The 18,399-nt window shown below is 43.8% G+C and overlaps 2 protein-coding genes across 5 annotated transcripts in view; one reads left to right on the forward strand and one right to left on the reverse strand.

Moving 5' to 3' along the window:
* The window catches only part of RAI1 (retinoic acid induced 1), a 111,855-nt gene extending 97,238 nt beyond the window's left edge, over positions 1 to 14,617 (forward strand). For all 3 annotated transcript variants that reach the window (XM_077274322.1, XM_077274324.1, XM_077274323.1), the window contains exons 2-5: positions 2,511 to 7,821; positions 10,056 to 10,149; positions 11,965 to 12,014; positions 13,396 to 14,617. In XM_077274322.1, coding sequence (XP_077130437.1) covers positions 2,527 to 7,821; positions 10,056 to 10,149; positions 11,965 to 12,014; positions 13,396 to 13,410 — 5,454 coding nt within the window. In that variant the 5' untranslated portion in view covers positions 2,511 to 2,526 and the 3' untranslated portion in view covers positions 13,411 to 14,617. The remainder of the gene's footprint in view (positions 1 to 2,510; positions 7,822 to 10,055; positions 10,150 to 11,964; positions 12,015 to 13,395) is intronic.
* Positions 14,618 to 16,638: 2,021 nt separating this feature from the next.
* SREBF1 (sterol regulatory element binding transcription factor 1) overlaps positions 16,639 to 18,399 on the reverse strand; it is a 28,087-nt gene continuing 26,326 nt past the window's right edge. For both annotated transcript variants that reach the window (XM_077274325.1, XM_077274326.1), the window contains exon 19: positions 16,639 to 17,767. In XM_077274325.1, coding sequence (XP_077130440.1) covers positions 17,547 to 17,767 — 221 coding nt within the window. In that variant the 3' untranslated portion in view covers positions 16,639 to 17,546. The remainder of the gene's footprint in view (positions 17,768 to 18,399) is intronic.

The following is an 18,399-nucleotide window of genomic DNA, read 5'->3' on the forward strand; positions in this document are numbered from 1 at the left end:
GCGCTAACTCTCTGGTCATCTTTCCTCCGCTGACTATTTTTCCTTTTACTCCTGGAGGTCAGCAGGAAGCACTGAGCACTAACTCTCTGGTCATCTTTCCTCCCCAGACTATTTTTCCTTTTACTCCTGGAGGTCAGCAGGTAGCACTGAGCGCTAACTCTCTGGTCATCTTTCCTCTCCAGACTATTTTTCCTTTTACTCCTGGAGGTCAGCAGGTAGCACTGAGCGCTAACTCTCTGGTCATCTTTCCTCCGCTGACTATTTTTCCTTTTACTCCAGAGGTCAGCAGGTAGCACTGAGCGCTAACTCTCTGGTCATCTTTCCTCCCCAGACTATTTTTCCTTTTACTCCTGGAGGTCAGCAGGTAGCACTGAGCGCTAACTCTCTACGTCTCATCTCCTTTCCCTGTATCAGCAGGTAACCTCAGGCGGAGTTGCTCGTCTGTGCTGCCTCTCACTCTCCGCTCTGATTGTTCTGCCACAAGCAGGTGTGGGAGTTACAGACCCCAGGGCAGAGGATGCTACATGGGTAAAAGTGTGTCAGCTTCACTCAGCCAGAGCTCGTCTGCTCAGACGTTCACCGTTTCAGCACCAGATCCGCCTGCAGCAGAAGGCAATTACTGGGGACTCAGACTGCGCTCCCTCCGTCCCCCTCCTCCATCCAAAATGCACAGATGTTTACTCGCACACAATGCCTACAACAGAGAGACTCTCTCATCAGGACCCATTGATTGCATGGAACCTTCTATTCTGTAGCCTGAGGCTTAGTAATAATCTGGTCAGTATTTGGAAGCCGGGAGCCGGTGCAAAAAGAAAAAGGTTTCATTCCTAATTTTGGCTACATTGAAAAATGGTACGATTATGGTCCACGATGTCTGTGCCAGATTTTCCGCTATCTGCTCACAATTCTGACATTTCTTAAAGGGACAGTCACAATGTCTGTTGACATTTTTTTAATATGCGATTTCCCTCCTGAGCGGTTAAATTTCCAGCAGCGTGACTGATCAGGAGGCTTTGTTTGTTTACACGCGTTCCCTGTACGTATCTCATCTATATAGAGCAGATGTGACCAATCAATCCTGCAGGGAGCGCATGTAAACAACGACGCCTGCCACCGGGCGCGTTGTAACACCGTGTGCACATTAGACTTGCAGAAGTCCAGGCAGTAAAAGGTTAAGCAATGAAACTCCTAGGCCTTTTGCCATTTTCTTCTAGAATATAATGCGTGTAACCGGCACGTTGCAAAGTATTAACCCTTACCCTGTGCCGCCTTGCAATATCCCCTCCACCAATGTCCCGCAGCATCACACAATAGCTAATTTTCAGTTCCATTCCGCCGCTGAAATCTCACACAGCGACTGTGAAAGGATTGCCGCTGGATCCTGACTGTGAGTGCTTTTTTTTTTTTTTTTTTTTGTGGCGTAGATAGATTTTTATAGAGCCTGGATATTAATTGATCGCGTCTCCTCCTCCCCTCTCACATTTAAAAAGAAAAATGGGGGGAGAAATAAAAGCGCCCTGTAGAGTAGAGTTGATTTTTATTTATTTTTTTTCTTTTAAGGCTGTCGAGGATTTTTTTTAAATTTATTTTCTAGCGTGCAAGTTTCCACAAGGGGTTAAGCACTAATAAGCTGCTGCCTGGAATTCATCCTGCAGCTTGTGATATTGGCAGCGTTGCAGCGGCACGAACGAATGAACGGATTGCGCTCCTCTACATTTCATTTGTATGCAGAGTCTGGCTCCGCCAAAGCACCTTCTGTGCAGCTTCAAACATAGATCATGTAAAATGTTGCTGATCTTCCCCCTGCACAAATCACTGGGAGGGAACCAGCTGACTGCATTGGGGAAGTGGGGGTGGATGGAGGGTGGACAGTCATGTCCTGCTGGTGCAGAAGAAAAGTACTAGGTGACCTTAGCTAATGAGGGGCACAGGTGCTGGCGTGGTGGGCACGTTCGCAGACACGCTGGGGAATGTGTGATCTTGTTTGGTTTATTTTCCCATCTCCCATCTGTCAGGATGCGCTGTGACTTGTAGTTGAAGAACTTGAGATTGCAACTGATTTGATGCTGACTGATTACAGTATGACTTTACCTTTTGGAGATATAATCAAACGTGTAGCCAAATATATAGGCTGTATTCAGACGTCTGTGAAGCACAGCCCAAGTAGGGTCCAGATTGTTCTGGCTGGGTGTCTCCTGAGCCAAATAAGGATATATGAAATGTCTGGGGTTGCGTCAAACCCCTTGGCGGGACCATTTAAATTCTGCCATACAAGTACAAGTTGGTATCAATCGTAAGACCCGTTTATTTTGAACCAGCTGAGACGTGAGGTCTCTGGATGGATGCGCCTCAGGGTCTCGTAGAAATTGCAGTTTTGGGTTAAATTTGCTAAATTCGAAGAATAGTTGACTGTAAGCTGGCAGTGACAGGTTAGCTGGATTAGCGTGGTAGCAGGTAAAAAAATCTCGTATCTAAATCTCTCCCATTCTGTCTTTTTTTTTTCTCTACAGATAACAAGAGCGAGTCATGCAGTCTTTTCGGGAAAGGTGTGGTTTCCACGGCAACCAACAGAACTACCAACCATCTTCACAGGATTCCTCACGCCTGGAGAATTACAGGCATCAAAGTCACCCGGGGCTCAACTGTGTGCGTCAGAGACAGATGACCAAAGGGTATTATGCCCAGACGTCCTATGAAGGTTACGAGAACAATACCGGAGAGAAGTACCCCCGCGGTGACAAGCACATGAATGTCCAACAGCTTCAAGGAAGGGTCTCTTTTGCTAGCTTTCCTGAGGGCAGTGTCTACCCTGGACAGTATACTGGAGAAGATGGGATGCAAAACTGGGGGCAATCTCAAGCTTTGGCTGGGGCAAAATATGAGGAAAACGTAATAAAGAAAACTCCTGAAGAAAGCAGGGGGTATCAAGATCCCACTGGACAGATGCCCTTTCGTTCCCACTCTCTACACCACCCACAGCAACCAAATCTTCCTTACACTAAGCTTCCACAGCAAAAGGTCCAGAACGACGTCCCATCTTCTCCCCTGCCCTTTTCCCAGTCGTCCCACTTCAACCAGAATTTCCCCACTTCCACCTTCTCTTCCGTGCCGGGAAGCAGCCCCGTATCCCATTCCTTCAAAAGTTGCACAGCACCTTCTAACCCTCCGCTTGACCGTGCTATGGCTACTGCCGGACAAAGGGTGCAATCCATGCATGGTTACCAGTCATCTCGAATGGCTTCCTTTGAGCAAACGCAACACCACCATACGCAGGAAACTTTGCACTACCAAAACATGGCTAAGTACCATGGACAACATTACAGCCAGCAAGGCCAAACGTATTGTCAACCTGAGACTCCCAGCAGAACTTCAGAACAGTATTATCAAGCATTCAGTCCAAGTGCCAGCCATTCTCCAGCCCGGTCAGTGGGCAGATCCCCTTCTTATAGTTCTACCCCTTCTCCATTAATGCCAAACATTGAGAACTTTCAGTACAACCAGCAACAGCATAACACTAATACATTCCCTATGGGTATTTCTGATCACAGCCACTACATGCCTCTCCTAAATCCTTCGCCTACAGGCACCTCCAGTCCAGAGTCCCAAACGAAAAATTTGCAGAATGACAAAATCCCAGAAACTTTGCTGTCCGACCTAAGTTTGCAAAGCCTTACTGCTCTCACTTCACAGGTGGAGAACATCTCAACAACCGTTCAGCAACTTCTTATGACCAAGTCTGGAATTCCACAAAAGAAGACAATTAAGACTTCGCCTAGGACCCCCGAGCAAATGAAAGGACAGCATTGTAGTTCAGAGAGCAGTGCTTATTCATCTGAACCAATGGAGACACCTCTTTCAGAAACTCTTGGTACCCCACAGTCTGTCCATGCCGAGGTTCAAGACACAGACTACCTTAGCGGTTCTGATGACCAGCTAGAGAGGAATTATCTGTATTGTGGACCGGGACGGAGCCCGGCGAGAGCCAACAGTACCAAAATGAAGCCAGAATCCATTTCCACATGTTCTGTCACGTCACCTGACAACATGTCAACAAAGTCTGACGATTCATTTCAGAGCATACATGCTAACCTTCCCTTGGAGACTTTTGCAAAACTGGTGAGCAGTGAGCGAGAATGCCCACACTTACTGGTAAATGCTCTATCCCAAGAGGAACTGTCTACAGAAATCATTGCTCTGCAGGACGCTATTGATAATGAGAAAGCAGAAAAGGCTTGGGTCGATTCTCCAGAATTGGATAATAATTCACCCAAATCCCCATTCAACTTAGAAAACCACACCTGCGTTGAATCAGTGGTCAAAAACACCTGGTCAGATGAGGAGAACATACAGTTATTTTCAGAAGCTTTGAAGAAAGGTGCACCAGACGAAACTCTGAGGAACCAAGATGATTTCAACAAAGATTATTACGAAAAGAAGGAAAAAGTTGCCGAGGAAAACACAGAAAATTCTGTTGTTTTGGATACAGAGAAGAATGTGGATCCTGTGCGATCTAGCGCCAGCTTTACTAGTTTTTCAACTACGGTGGCAAGCACAAATTGTGTGAAAAATTCTGACCCGTTTGACTGGCCAGATAAAAACATGACTGAGTCTTGCCTTCGGTGGAAAGAGATTGAGCTAACTCTTCATTCTGCCGATCTTCAAAAAGGCCTTTTTCAAAGCAAGGAAAGTAAGGTTGATAGTCAACTTGATGTTCCTGACATGGAGACACCCCTGGAAAATGACTCTGGGGAAGAGTTTAACAAAGAAGGGACAGAAGAAATGGCTTACCCAGATGACAGCAAAGTAGACAATGTAAAGTGGTTAGAAGATACCAGAGACTGTTACACCGAAGAGGATTTCCAAGACATTCCAGATCTGCCATCCCAGAAAGAATCAAATCTGGAACCAGAAGACTATTCCTCATTGTGTGACTTCTCGGAAAGAAAATCTTTCATTTATGATGAATCTCTTACAAAGCCAACCAGGGATTCCGAAGCATTATCTTCAGTTAACACTCCGGAGTCCATTGAAAATCCAGGCACCGAAGAGAAGGAGAATTTAGGGGCAGCTTCACATTTGTCTTGCAATTCTATCATGTTGCTCGGTCCCGCTGTCGAAACGGAATCGAAAGTGAAAAGCTGGTTTGAATCCACAATACCGCACATTGATGACACGAAAGAAAAGATTGAAGAAGTCGTCGAAGACAGCGTGCTAGAACCAGAACTCCTTCAAGAACCAGAAGAAAAAAACCCTGAAATAATGAATAATTCGACAACTCCTAAAACTGAAGCAGTCGTTGAAAAGAAATCTCTACGTGGACGAAGGAGTCAGTGCAGGACATCCGAAACTTCTGAGCCTAATGCTCTTATCCAGACTCCGAAAGAACCAAATAGTAAACCTGAGACCGAAGACGGAAAAGGCAAGGCGGAAAGTGTCATCGAAACAGCAGCAGTCGCTAAGACTCCTGTGATTGAGGTGACACCAGCACGGATGTGCACTCGTTCCTCTACTGCCAAGGTAGAACCTCAGGGATGTGGAACAGGAATAGATATAAAGGCACCTTCTCAAGAAAAGATGGCGAAGAAAGGAGCATTTGGAGAGAAGGAGAGGGCCCCATATAAATCAGGAAGGAGAGGTGGGAAGAATGCCTTGAAAATATTACCAGCATCTAATGACGAAAATGTATTCCTTCCTCAAAATAACTTGTCTACAATCCTCGGTGGCACTCCAAAATCAAAAGAAAATGGCTTCAGTATTCTGAAGGACGAGCGATCCATGATTCTAAGGTCACGAAGCAAAAAACAGGAGCATTTCCCAGCAAAGAAAAGAAGAGGCAAAAAGGGAATGAACTTTGTCCTTAAGAAACGTTCGTACCTAAAGAAAATAATCGCCAATAATTGCTCCGCTGCCGATACATTTCAGATGGTGACGAAAGTCAAGACAAGGATGAAGCTCTCAAATGCAGCAGTGGGGATAAATATCAAAAATTCAGAGCGGCCTTTGCATTCTCTGAAGAGGAAGTCAAATTTAGTTTCTCCAGTTCCGGCCAAAAAACGAAACTTGATCATATGTAGTAAAAAAACTAAGGAGCAAAAATCGGAGACCCCATCAAATTTGTTTAAAAAAATTAAGCGAGTCAAAAAAGAGAAGGTCAAAATAGCAATAACATCAAAAAAGAATTGTAAAGTCATCCTAAGTGCTGCTTCTGTGCGAATGACCCAAGATGTTTGCCTAAAGATGACCTCACGTGCGTCATACATTGGGCCAATGAAGACAAAGGTCTTGCCACCAAGAAAAGGCAGAGGTTTGAAAATGGAAGCCATTGTTCAAAAAATTACATCACCAAATCAAAAGAAGCATGGTACCGCAGCAATGAACGCTCTCGCTTCTAGCTGCAGTAGTTTGAGTAGCATTGCCCAAAGAAAGGAAATAAAAGATGGCACCTTACTAACGGCAGATGCCAACACCAAGACAATGGCTCAGGATTTGACCCGTATTGAATCTTCGAAGCCAGAGCATAAAAGGAGCTGTCAAGGGTCAAACCACAAGTCCCTCAAAGGAAAACCCTTACAGAAGAAGAAGGGGCCTCTAAATTCATTACATGGAGAGGCTGTCTCACAAAATCCAGCCAAAAGAGGGGGCAACTTTGCAAGTTCGAAAAAACCTAATTCTCTACCTAAAAAGATGGTCAGAAGAGGGAGGTCCAAAAGTTCCTCCACCACTTCTAAAGCAACAGCGAAGAAGCCCCTTAGTTCCTCTCCATCTGTTCTTAAATCTAAAGATAAAGCTTTATCGAACAATGTTCTCTTGGCCAATAAATTACGCTCGAGTGAATGCAAAAAGCAGGGGCCAAAAAATATCTCCAGCCTTCCTGACCCATCTGCGGAGGCATTGTCCCAAACTAGAGCTAGGAAAAAATCCAAGTATCCAAAGTTTAATGGTTACACCAAGAGGCAACGCAAGTGTACTCCTCGAAGCAGGTCCACAAGCCAAGCACTTGGAACCAAGCGAAGGTCGAAGAGGCAAATTGTTCCTCTTGTTACACCCAAAGAGCCAGAAATTAAATTGAAATATGTTTCCTCTAAACCGGCCCGAGCTGAAAGTAGAGTCCGTCTCTTCTCCCCATATATTCAGTTGGAGAAAAAAAATGCCTTCACTACTACCTGCACCATCGTGAATTCTGCTGGCGAAGAGACGAGATTATTCAAGGAGAGAAGTGCAGTCCACTCTTCGTCTCCCTCTGTCACATTTTCCAATCAAGGTTCTTTACCGTTAACCTCTAGGATGCAGTTGGGACCTCTCGTGTGCAAGTCGGTGAGCTCCGGTTGTCTTCTTTGCTGCTTGTGTTGTTGTCCTGCCAACTATAAAGACTTGGGTGATCTTTGTGGCCCGTATTACCCCATGGAATGTTTACCCACTAAGAAAACCAGGCCGAAAGAGAAACTGAAAGTGGAGGACACCTCACCGGAGAAGTCCTCCAAGACTGTAGATTTTCAGAGCACCGCGGGGAGTGGGAGGACATCTTGCGTGGAAAGCGGAGCCACTGACATAGTCAAACACAACAATCTCCGATCTAGTGTCCGTGCCATGCTCAGGAAGCTGCCCAACTGTTTCTGCTGTAATAAAAAGGGGACAGAGGGGACAGATACTGAGAAGCCCAGGAAGCACCATTGCAGCAAAAGCTCCGAGCTTCATTCTCCCGAGGCCGACACACAAGAGCACTGGGTCCATGAAGCTTGTGCCGTGTGGACCAGCGGAGTTTACCTAGTGGCTGGAAAACTTTACGGTGTCCACGAAGCCATACAAATGGCAGCTTCAGCAGTGAGTAAGATGGTAGCATGCAATACACGGTCACACTTGCAAAAAAAAAATATAAAAGTTGTAAAAGACGTTTTGGGAAACTTTTGAAACTTAATCTCTACGAGCATTGCGGATGAGTTGTGTACCCTGTACTTTTAGATTTCCCTCAAACAAGAATGTTACTATTCAATTGCAGCAAGCAGAGATCTTGATTTTGGTGAGGAATTGACTCACAAAGTATATTGGAAAGTTTCAGAACTTTTCATTAAAGGGGTCCTAAGTAAGCAAGTGCACAAGATAGGTGGTAACTTGTTGATCACCGGGGTCAATCTTTGGGGCAGGCACCGATCCTGAAAATTGGGCACAGTCTCAATCGTGGCAAATTATTACCTATCCAACCTGCCAGATCCTTCTTGTTGTTGAGCAGTAACCATATAAATTGACCGTTCCCCTTTAATTTAGTGGCAAAACAAGACAACCTCACCACCAAGTGGCCAAGAGTGGTTACTGCATCATCCCGGGGAGTCTCGATTATTGGCTACAATAACAGATCCTTATATAATGATTGCATAAAAGGGTTTTATATAAGGTCTTGTATAAGCGATAAACCGTCTTAGCAATTGTGACCAGAAATTTAAAGGGGAAGCACGTTATGTGATAAATGGAAGCTAATGGCTGCATTAGGCAGGCGAGTGTGCAGGCATAGCATGGAGGTCCCATTTAGCATTTATCAACAGCGATAGTCAGTGAGGCATAGGTCAACCCCCTAACCCATGCAGTGACCCCCGAGCGTTGCAGACCCCCAAAACCAGGACTTTTATGAGGAGGTGATTTCCCCTTTAAATGCTATAATCTGATTAAACCCTTTAGGATCAGAAATGTTGCAATTCTGAGCAGTTCTGGCAGGAGACCATCACTTCTTCCTCTGGAAATATTAGGCTCTGCCCCTGTACCTCCGCCTGTATTCCGTGCCCCAGATTTTCCCATCTGCATCAAAGCTCAGATCCGCAGCGTTAGGACGCCCACGCAGGGAGCTTTGTTTTTTATTATTTGTGCTGCGCTGTGATCATACTTGATGAGGGTGTCAGGCTCTGCTACATCTGTGCTGCGGAGAAAGCGCGGACGTCCTACAGGACAGAGAAGGGGGAGATTATTCATTTATAAAGGCTGCACTGCCTAAGACCCCCGCTCCCTCCAGGCCCAAAACATGAGCTTTATCATCTAATCCAATGGTCTCCAACCTGCTGGGAAAAGAGTGAGTGCAGCTCTGGAGTATAATGCAGGAGGTAACTCAGGATCAGTAATGTAATGTATGTACACAGTGACTGCACCAGCAGAATAGTGAGTGCAGCTCTGAGGTATAATACAGGAGGTAACTCAGGATCAGTAATCTATGTACACAGTGACTGCACCAGCAGAATAGTGAGTGCAGCTCTGGAGTATAATGCAGGACGTAACTCAGGATCAGTAATGTAATGTATGTACACAGTGACTGCACCAGCAGAATAGTGAGTGCAGCTCTGGGGTATAATACAGGATGTAACTCAGGATCAGTAATGTAATGTATGTACACAGTGACTGCACCAGCAGAATAGTGAGTGCAGCTCTGGGGTATAATACAGGATGTAACTCAGGATCAGTAATGAAATGTATGTACACAGTGACTGCACCAGCAGAATAGTGAGAGCAGCTCTGGGGTATAATACAGGATGTAACTCAGGATCAGTAATGTATGTACACAGTGATTGCACCAGCAGAATAGTGAGTGCAGCTCTGGGGTATAACACAGGAGGTAACTCAGGATCAGTAATGAAATGTATGTACACAGTGACTGCACCAGCAGAATAGTGAGAGCAGCTCTGGGGTATAATACAGGATGTAACTCAGGATCAGTAATGTATGTACACAGTGACTGCACCAGCAGAATAGTGAGTGCAGCTCTGGGGTATAATACAGGATATAGCTCAGGATCAGTACAGGATACGTAATGTATGTACAGAGTTACATTTTAGGTAGGTTTTTCGTACAGATCACACATCATATTTCCTGTGTACTTTTGCGGCACTCGGCACGTTGACATTCTCAGACAAGTCCACACAGAATATAAGAACATTTGGTGTGCAGTTGAGGCTTCTGGGTAGTGACATAGAATCGCGGTGAATCATTTTCTGCTTATTTTATTTTTGCGCTGACCCAGTATAAACTTGTCCTAGGACGACCTTGTCTGATAAATGACTTTCCTCCTCGCCTTACAGCTCTGTCCCAGGTGTCAAAAGCCGGGAGCGACTGTGGGTTGTAGCCACAAGGGATGCTCGCAGACCTACCACTACACGTGTGCAGCAGAGGCAGGTGAGTCAGGCTAACGCACTGCATGCATTGTATAGCTGTGCATTATGGTCTGTACCTGTAGATAGATACAGTGGCGTGTAAAAGTCTGGGCACCCCTGGTCAAAATTACTTATTGTGAACAATTAAACACATTAAAGGTGAAATGACCTCTAAAAGGCCTAAAGTTAAAGATGACACGTTTCCTTTGTATTTTAGGAAATATGTATTTTTTTTTTAATTTAAAAAACTGGAAAAAGGAAAATGGGCCAATGCAAAAGTTTGGGCACCCTTGTAACTTTGACCTCAGATTCAGACCTTGATTCTCCTGTTAGGGTTATGGCTTCTTCACGATCATCATTAGGAAAGGCCAGGTGATGAACATTTTCCACCTTTATAGAAACCCAGCCTCCTCTAACCTTGTGCCAAAAAACAGCAGCCATGGGTTCTTCTAAGCAGCTGCCTAGCCCTCTGAATGGTGGAGGCCCACAAAGCAGGAGAAGGCTATAAGATGGTAAAGTGTTTTCAAGTTGCCCTTTCCTCAGTTTGAAATGTAATTAAGAAATGGCCGTTACCAGAAACAGTGGAGGTCAAGATAAGGTTTGGAAAACAAAGCAAAATTTCAGTGAGAGCTGCTCATAAGATTGCTAGAGAGGCAAATCAGAACCCCCGCTTGACTGCAATAGACCTTCAGAAATATTTAGCAGATTCTGGAATTGTGGTACATGTGTTCTACTGTTCAGAGACACCTGCACAAATATGGCCTTCATGGAGGAGTCATCGGAAGAAAACGTCTCCTGCGTCCCCACCATAAGATTCAGTATCAGAAATATGCAAAAAAAAAACAAGTCCTGTGGACCGATGAAGTTAAAATAGAACTCTTTAGTCACAATGATCAAAGTTATGTGTGGAAAAAAACGGCCCTCACAGTCCCCTGATCTGAACATCATTGAAAATCTGTGGCTAGACCTCAAAATAGCAGAGGATGCAAGACAACCCAGGAATCTTACAGAACTGGAAGAATTTTCCATGAAAGAATGGATGAAAATCTCTTAAACATGAATTGAAAGACTCTTGTCTGGCCACAAAAGGCTTTTACAAGCTGTGGTACTTTCAAAGGGGGGGCATTACTAGGTACTAACCATGCAGGGTGCCCAAAATTCAAGCCTTTTAGAAATAATTTCATCTTCAACTGGCTTAACTGTTCACAATAACAGTAATTTTGACCAGGGGTGCCCAAACTTTTACATGTCACAATAGATAGATTGTTGCAACTGTTTGCATTCACAAGGGGGAGCTCAGGAGCTAAGTACTGCATTATCATTAAGTTTAATGTACGCTCTGTATGCAATCAGCTCTTGAGCTCCCTCTGCTGGTGACTGAGGACAGCTACAATTTTTACCATGTAACCATATGTCTGCGCAGAGGATTTGGAGCTCTGTATCAGAAAACCGAGTCTATTTTGCAGTCGTACTTCCCATGTCTTACAGCCCTCCCCCAGTCCCAGGGTTTACGTTGACATTTCTCCAAGTCCAGAAACAACAGGAGAGTTTCCTAGAGAAGGAAATCAATGACATGAGCGGCGTACGGCTTGTATACTCTGCAGCTGAACTTCCCCCGGGCTGTACCCAGCTCCACTTCTGCAGAAGTCAGATTTCAGTTTTGGCTAATACAAGCTAAGGAAAATACTGAATGTTATAGACGACTTTACCTGCGGGAGGAATAAGGAAATGCAGAGAGAAAAAAAAAACACTAAAATCTATAATGAATTTTAAGTGAACACAATCCACAAAATTCTTTTATTTATTTTTTTTCTATTTTCTGCCTTTTTTGTTATAGGTTGCTTGTTAAATGAAGAAAACTTCTCCTTAAGATGTCCTAAACATAAGGTATTGTACAGTCTATATTGTTATTAGGTTTTTTAGCACTTAAAGAGATATCCTAATCTCAGGAAATAATGATTATTTTATTGTATAATTTGTGATTTTAGGCACATTTCCAATATACTTTCTGTATCAATTCCTTACGGTTTTCAAGATCCATGCTTGCTGTCAGTCTATAAACGCCTATCACATGACCAAAAAATGGCTCCTATTGAATGATAACAAGCCGAGATCTTGAAATCTGTAAAGAATTTATATAGAAAGTATATTGGAAAATTGTATAACTTTTTATAACACAATGAATAAGTTTCATTTTCCGAAACTTGGATATTCCTTTAAATTAGCATAAAGTTTCTTCAGGATCGTGTGTAAATGGAGACACTGACTCCATTGTGGTCATCAAAAAATGTTAGTCCAGGGCTATTTCAGAATCTCTACCAGATAACATTAAAGGAGTAGGCCCATCATCTAACCTGCTGTTCGGGGGGTACGTGTGCGTTTCAGAGCCCCTGTTTTGGGGATTGGTGGGAGTCCTAGCGGTTGGGCGACCCCTATTCTTTTGCTATGTGATAACTATAAATGTTAAGAATTACTCTTTTATCCCTTAACGACCCATGTTGTAAATGTACGCCGTGGTCAGGTGCCAGTGTCCAGACCCTGATATATCTTTTTGTTACTGATTATCTCGTGAGTACTGCCAGTTCCCCCGAGATTGAACTTGGCAGTTAAACCCCTAAAATTCTGCAATAAATAGTGACAACCACATTTAAAGGGGACCTGTCACCAGATTAAAAATGTCCAAAATTGTTTTTTTTTGTTCTTTTGATCTCACTAAGAAAGTAAATAAAAAGCAATAAAAAAAGAGCATCTACTCGCATCCCATCGCAAAATAAATAAATAAATAAATAAATCATACCAATAAAAATGACTAGACAAAATAAAATTCTTTCCCACTTATAAAGAAAAAAAAGTTTTGGACCTCAGAAAATGGACAAAAAAAAAAATGATGTTTAAAAGAAATGTGATTACTGTGCAAAAGTAATAAGCTGTATACATTCAGTCTCGCATTTCGAACGTCAAATTCCGTAAAATCTAAAATAAAATAATTAAAAATTGAATTAATAAATTTTAAGTACCCCAAAATAGTACCATTAAAAAAAATAGAAATAAATGCTGTAACCGTCTCGTGCAGTAGAACCATGGGGTTAAAAATCAGAACTAATGACTGGTCTAAGGCATCAGAAGGTGTCGGGAGTTGTTGGGGAGAGGTGTTGAGGGTGTGGTGACTACTTCAGTGCTCGAAAGGCATGGAAATCTAGAATAGTCAGACATCTGGGGGTTTTCGATGAGGTTTGTCTCTCTCTAATTTCCCTTCTTTATCGTTTAGAGGCACCTGGTGTAACCGTCTAGGAGATGCACATCACCGCCATCACACCCAGGACCTTTCATTCACTCCTCAGCACCGTCACGGCACCAGGCCGGGGAGTATAAGTCGCCAGCCTCCATCGTAACTACAGTGGGTCCAGGCCCATCCATGCCCAAGTGTTGACAGTGCAGGAATAAGAGATTCGGGGTCGTCTCATCACACAGATGCCGACGTAAGAGAGGAGAAAAAAGGGCGGTGCCGACCCCCAAGATATGGAGCCCAGCACAGAATTTGCCGTACACTGGTCTCCCGGGTTTCGGCACCAGAAAATTGTTTAGACCTTTGCTCCTAACACATATCGAAGCAAGAGGGCGGACATTGTAGTGTTCCAATACTCGGCTCAGACATTGGACTCGCGTCACATGGAAACCTAGTCAAGATGGCCGCCAGTTGGATACTCTGCTTCTTGGTGCATTTTCTATAGAGGTTCCCGCTAGAAAAAGACAGACCAACCAAAATGGGATGTTACTGAATGTTCGTTATGTTCCGTGTATAAAGACTACATCACCCATCTGATCTGACAACCCCCCACCGTGGTCCTTTTTTGTCCTCGTTGTCTTATTTCGTGCCATTTTTTTTTTTTTTTTTTTGACTGCCGCCGCTCCCCCCTTCTTTCCTGTCACCCGCTTCTCGTCTTCACACTTCTCGCGGTGTTTTTATCAAAGTCACAGATTCCGGAGCGGAGCACACTTATCAGCAACACAGCGTGGGCCGCTGGGGGGGCCACATTCTAAGAAATCATCCCGAGAGCGCTAATCCGCCACATTTCGCCCCCCCTGGTGGCTCCACATGAACACGATTCCTGCTGTAAATACAAGAAGAAAAAAAAAAAAAAAGTGTTTGACAGTCAAAAAAAAAAAAAAAAAGTCCTGACAATGCCTCATTTTATGGTGTGTGTATATATATGTGTATACATATGCATATATATGATATATGAAGACTGTAAATGTTTAACCCCGTAGCTGCCGGAAAGGCCTGCAAAATCGTGGCTTTTTTTTTTTTTTTTTTTTTTCAGGCTCCGCCGGCAGCTTGAGAGTTAAAGCTAAGTGTTCTTTTTAGTAAATTTGCTTCACACTGAAGACTGTGTGTACCGAGCTTTCTAAAAGATGTTTATTTTCTTTAAAAGTAAAAAAAGAGGCTATTGGGAATGTCAATAAAAATCTACAATCAACCAGTTGGCAGTAAGTCTCTGTGTCGGCCATCTTTTACACTCAGAGGTTCGGAAATGCCCTCTCCTTGATTGACAGTGGTGACCGTTCAGGTGCAATTCCATGTGGAAGCAGCAGAGGGCAGTGTACAATAGGCATTTGAGTTGACTATGGCCTAATGACTGATAATGGAGAACACTACTTCCCCCCCCCCCCCCCATGAATATATTGCATTTGTACTTTTTTTGGGGGGGTCCAGGTTGTTGTGTTTTTTGCCTGTTTTCATTGGTTCTGCCTTTTTTTTTTTGTTAAAGTATGGTTTTGTTTTTTTGTTGTTAGCTGTGGAACTAATTTATAGTATTCCTGATGTTTGAGACCTTTTCTTGAATTTTTGCACATATGTAATCCAGTCCATCATCTACAGATGCTTCTCACAAAATGAGAATATCATCAAAAAGTTAATTTATTTCAGTTCTTCAATACAAAAAGTGAAACTCATACATTATATAGTCATTACACACATAGTGATCTATTTCATGTGTTTATTTCTGTTAATGTTGATGATTATCGCTTACAGCCAATGAAAACCCAAAAGTCATTATCTCAGTAAATTAGAATAATTAACAAAAAAACATCTGCAAAGGCTTCCTAAGAGTGTAAAAAGGTCTCTTAGTCTGTTTCAGTAGCTCCACAATCATGGGGAAGACTGCTGAATTGACAGATGTCTAGAAGGTGTCACTGACACACTCCACAAGGAGGGTAAGCCACAAAAGGTCATTGGTAAAGAAGCCGGCTGTTCACACAGTGCTGTATCCAAGCATATTAATGGAAAGTTGAGTGGAAGGAAAAAGTGTGGTAGAAAAAGGTGCACAAGCAACCGGGATAACCGCAGCCTGGAAAGGATTGTTAAGAAAAGGCCATTCAGTAATGTGGGGGAGATTCACAAGGAGCGGACTGCTGCTGGAGTCATTGCTTCACCACACACAGACGTCTCCAGGACATGGGCTACAAGTGTCACATTCCTTGTGTCAGCCACTCATGACCAATAGACAACACCAGAAGCGTCTTACCTGGGCCAAGGAGAAGAAGAACCGGACTGTTGTCAGTGGTCCAAGGTGTTGTTTTCAGATGAAAGTAAATTTTGCATTTCATTTGGAAACCAAGGTCCCAGAGTCTGGAGGAAGAGTGGAGAGGCCACAATCCAAGCTGCTGGAGGTCTAGTGTGAAGTGTCCACAATCAGTGATGGTTTGGGGAGCCATGTCATCTGCTGGTGTAGGTCCACTGTGTTTTATCAAGACCAAAGTCAGAGTAGCCGTCTACCAGGACATTTTAGAGCAGTTCATGCTTCCCTCTGCCGACAAGCTTTTTGGAGATGGAAATGTCATTCTCCAGCAGGACTTGGCCCCTGTCCACACTGCCAAAAGTACCAATACCTGGTGTACAAACAACAGTATCACTGGGCTTGATTGTCAGCAAACTCACCTGATAGAGAATCTATGGAGTATTGTAAAGAGGAAGATGAGACACCAGACCCAACAATGCAGACGAGCTGAAGGCTGCTATCAAAGCAACCTGGGCTTCCATAACCCCTCAGCAGTGCCACAGGCTGATCGCCTCCATGCCATAAAGTAATTGATGCACAAGGAGCCCGACCAAGTGTTGAGTGCATTTACTGAACATACATTTCACAGTAGGACAACATTTCAGATTTTACAATGATTCTACAAGTATTGTAATTTTCTGAGATAATGACTTTTGGGTTTTCATTGGCTGTAAGCCATAATCATCAACATTAACAGAAATAAACACTTGAAATAGATCACTGTTTGTTTACTCTTTCTTTTTTTTAACTCTTGAACCTTCCCATCCAAGGTCTTGGTCATTGATGTAGATAATGAATGGCAGGGTAGAGCGTACGTGCGACCATCGCTCCGCAGGATGTCCATCTTCTTGATCTATAGGCGTCTCATCAATAAGTGCCAAATTAGTACGCCAGCCAGCGCCATACTATTTTTCTCTATTATCCGTAATGAATGAAGAGTCAGGAGTCAATGTGCAAAGCAAAAAAAAAAAAAGTTTTATTATATTTTTTTCCTTATAAAATATTATAAATATTTCTGAAAAAACTTTTCTGTACAAAAAAAAAAACACTAAGAAAATAAGATCTGAGAAGAAGTTGTAGAATTGGGAGATTTCCCCAGTAGTCAGTGTGGATCCTGTGTGTTATGTACAGACATCAAGTTGACTTACAGCAGGACCTAATGGAGGCCATTGTAAAAGTCATGGAGCCGGGGCTAAAATATAACTCCCTGATGCAAAGCATCATGGTCGCCAAATAGGACCATAATCAGTGATTTCTCTTGATTGATAAAAATGACCAAGTAGAATAGGGTCTGAAGTATTAAGGGGGTCACCCTGTGTGAGATTTCTGATGCTCCGACTATATAGTGCAATTATTTTATATGTTTGGAGCACAATGTGGGGTCTAAAGGAGAACTAGCATACATTGAAAGTAATGGACGCCCAGCAGAACTGCCTGAAATCAAATTGCCACAAGAGGACCTGCAGGAAAGAAGATATAGAGGACCCCTTTAAATTGTGCATTAGGGCCCTTTAATACTCATGAATAGGTTGAAGCTTCTCTAGTGCTATATGATTATGTTTGTGGGGTTTCTGCATCTACATGTTGTAAAAGCGGCCATTTTGTTTGCTCATTAGAAGACAGACACCCGTGAGAACAGTCTCTACGCTGCCCACAAAATGGCCGCCCCAAAACATGTACACCAAAAGTCACACATTACTGGAACCAACTGGACCTATATAAATATCTGACAGCCATTTAAACATGGCCCATTATTAAATCTTAGTGAATGCTTAACGAGCAAATACTGAAGAGTTCAGTGACCGTCAGTCAGCAGCCATATCTCCACACAGCAGTAGTAGGGCAATGGCTGGAGAAACTCCTAACTGGAGGTCACAGCTGTCCCGCTGCCCAGACTCAGGATAAATTGCTGACAGTCCTGAAGAGTTCGTTTGTCCCCGAGCTTCTCCAGGGTCCGGGCAGCTTCAGCCAACATGCCCACCCTCTGCCCAGGGGCAGATAAGAATGATGGTGGTAGGTAGCGGCAAGCTAAGAGGAGAGCTTCAGCGTGTTCCCGGGAGGGCAGACTCGTCTCACAGGTCCCTGGAGGAAAGAGATGCAGAATAGTCACATAAGATGTACCCCAAGTGTCATCCTGTACCCCAAGTATCAGTGTCATTATCCTGTACCCCCAGTGTCAGTGTCATTATCCTGTACCCCGAGTGTCAGTGTCATTTTCCTGTACCCCCAGTGTCAGCGTCATTATCCTGTACCCCGGGTGTCATTATCCTGCACCCCGAGTGTCATTATCCTGCACCCCGAGTGTCATTATCCTGTACCCCAAGTGTCATCCTGTACCCCAAGTATCAGTGTCATTATCCTGTACCCCAAGTGTCAGCGTCATTATCCTGTACCCCGAGTGTCAGTGTCATTATCCTGTACCCCGAGTGTCAGTGTCATTATCCTGTACCCCGAGTGTCAGTGTCATTATCCTGTACCCCAAGTGTCAGTGTCATTATCCTGTACCCCAAGTGTCAGTGTCATTATCCTGCACCCCGAGTGCCATTATCCTGTACCCCGAGTGTCATTATCCTGCACCCCGAGTGCCATTATCCTGTACCCCGAGTGTCATTATCCTGTACCCCAAGTGTCATTATCCTGCACCCCAAGTGTCATTATCCTGTACCCCAAGTGTCATTATCCTGCACCCCGAGTGTCATTATCCTGTACCCCGA

Source organism: Ranitomeya variabilis, chromosome 7 (assembly GCF_051348905.1).
Source record: "Ranitomeya variabilis isolate aRanVar5 chromosome 7, aRanVar5.hap1, whole genome shotgun sequence".
Lineage (NCBI taxonomy): Eukaryota > Metazoa > Chordata > Amphibia > Anura > Dendrobatidae > Ranitomeya > Ranitomeya variabilis.